This window comes from Octopus bimaculoides, chromosome 9 (genome assembly GCF_001194135.2).
Source record: "Octopus bimaculoides isolate UCB-OBI-ISO-001 chromosome 9, ASM119413v2, whole genome shotgun sequence".
NCBI classification, from domain to species: Eukaryota; Metazoa; Mollusca; class Cephalopoda; order Octopoda; family Octopodidae; genus Octopus; species Octopus bimaculoides.
The window spans coordinates 85,638,603-85,641,267 of NC_068989.1; the positions used below are offsets into that span (position 1 = coordinate 85,638,603).

The 2,665-nt window shown below is 32.0% G+C and overlaps 1 protein-coding gene across 1 annotated transcript in view; it reads right to left on the reverse strand.

Moving 5' to 3' along the window:
* The window catches only part of LOC106869638 (elongation factor 1-beta), a 10,485-nt gene extending 9,934 nt beyond the window's left edge, over positions 1 to 551 (reverse strand). Inside the window, exon 1 of the mRNA XM_014915455.2 lies at positions 382 to 551. Coding sequence (XP_014770941.1) covers positions 382 to 461 — 80 coding nt within the window. The 5' untranslated portion in view covers positions 462 to 551. The remainder of the gene's footprint in view (positions 1 to 381) is intronic.
* Positions 552 to 2,665: the final 2,114 nt, after the last annotated feature.

The following is a 2,665-nucleotide window of genomic DNA, read 5'->3' on the forward strand; positions in this document are numbered from 1 at the left end:
TGTTACCTGAAAAATACATTCTTTTACAATGAAATTTGGTCAAGATAGGCTTCCGAGGGTGTAGAAGACGATTATGTTGATAACATTAAGAAAAACTGATGCGAAGTGAGAGTGAATTTCGGATCCTTTTCCCCCCACCTCCCGACATCATTTCTTTGTAACTCTTTAAAATGCATATTTTTTTAATATTGTGGTGAAATATATTTTCGCGAGTCAAATTAGGTAATGTTTGAAACATAAATTTAAACACATTAAAGTTAAAAACGCTAAAGTTAAGGAAATTAGAGATAACAAAGTCGAGGATGGGGGATAAACGGCATTTAGAGTCGGTAAGAACACGTGGACACATAACGAGAGAGGAATATGGTAATAACGTCATACCCTTCGACGTAGCTGCGAGTAGACATATACTCGTTTAAAGATTTCAAACCAGCATCTGTTTTCAGGTCTCCAAAACCCATCTTGACGGAAATTTTTCAGCTAAAAACGAAGGAGTTCGCAGAATACGTTCAGCTTCCAATGGCTGTAAAATGGCGTAAAGACCGGTGACAACTGAAATATTCCCGAATTTAAAACAGGGACTGTATTTCTTTTTGTTTTTTCTTATTGTTTCTTGAATACATGTGTGTGTATGCATATATATATATATATATATATATTATACAGGCTTAATGCCAATGTAATTTATCAATATATGTATTTATGTGTGTGTGAATATCTATATATGTATGTAGGGAGAGAGGGGCGGGGGATTTCAAGCGTTACAGAAATGAGGTACTCCTGAAAGCCTTGCTATAACGCAAATCCTTATAATGCGGAATTAATTTTTCCATTGATTTTTATGTTATAAAATAAGATGTATTCCTTCGGATTTTTGCAGGTTAAAAAACGATACATGAACAGCAGACAAATAACTTTTATAAGCATACACAAATACATTAGGGAATAAATAAAAGTTGTAATAGAGTATGTACTAAAAAAAGATATTGACTTCTGAGGTAGGGTATAAGAGATTGAGAGACACTATGTTCTATCATATAGTTCATCATCATCAACATTTACTTAAGGAATGAAGAATTTATCCAAAATTGTTTGCTGTTTATGGCACATTATCTCTTTCTACAGCACAGTGTAGGAACTGAGCTCATTGTAAACACTTGTAATCTTGTAATATGTTCAGATCTTCCCTCTACTAGTGTGAAACCTCTGGCAATGTTCATTGCAGTTAATTTAAGTGGAATTGATGGAATTTCTATATTCAGTGGATGTAAGAATGAAGATGAATGGGTGAAAAAGTGTGGTGAGAGAAAGTTATGCATGATTAGTTAACTGAACTGAAGTGTAGGATTGAACTTACACATTCTCAAAACAAAAAGTTAACATCCCGTTAATATCTAAATAAGACCAACACCAACCAAACTGTGTGACAGTGCTGTTGACTAACAACATTACAACATTCTTTTGTGAAATCCTTTGACCTGAAAATGACATACCTAAGCATACACAAAGTTATACATGCAAGAATAAATTCTAACCATTAGCACTGACACAAATTTAATCAATATAAATTCTACATACAATGTAACATACAGCATGATTATCATAATTATCATTCAACAGAACTCAGGTTACACTAGAAAATTTGAAATTAACGGACTATATAATGCCAAGATGAACCTAACCCATTACCTACCAGTGATCTCATATGAGATCACCTAAAAATTACAAATTTCGTAATTATCTGTCAATATTTACACATATCTAACCTTTTTGCTATATCTACTAGGTATATTTCTCTGATATTCAAATGAAGTTTGCTAATTTTTCACCCAATATCTCGCTTATTTCTATTTAAAATGTTATTTTGATCATTCCAGTGTGTTTCTAAGGCTGTTTTATGCTAGAAATCAAAGTTTCATAAAAAAAATTCCAGTTAATAGAATTATAGGAGTTAATGGGTTAAATGATTTCTAGTCTGATAATGGCTTACCTGGCTGAAACTTCAAAGTCACTGTCAGTACTATTCTTATCAAAGAATAATAAAGATATACTCTACCAAATGTATTGACTAATCCTTCAACTTATTGAAAAATTGCTTTTATTATGACATAAAAACAAAAGATAATACACGCACACACACATACATATACACACACACACACATACACAAACACATGTATATGTATATAGTTGAAATTTACAGAAAAACAAAAGACAAAGCCAGGTGTACGAACAACAAGCAGGTGTATTAGTTTGACGCTCGGGAAAGTCTTTTATGTTTTGAGTTTGTAGTTATAAATATATAAAAATATGTCCTTCTGTTGAAATGTAATTTCAGTAAATTTCTATATCTTTGTGCAGCTGAGGATTGCTCTGCATTTTACATTTGATGTAATGTTCACATTGCTTAAATAAATGGAGTCGCATGAAACGATCGTACTGCATTAACTTTGGATATCCTTGTTGCTTATTTTGATTTTAATCACCTTATTTTAGAATTGTATGGATAATACCATACTTAATTCTGGTATTTTAAATAGTATTTAAAATTGGAACTTACACACAAGGTACAGGAAACGTATACCATTTTGATTAAATAATGGAACTGCAGGTACAATATCCCTGAATATCTCACGTCTGCTTTCATTCCTCCTCTTCACTCTCT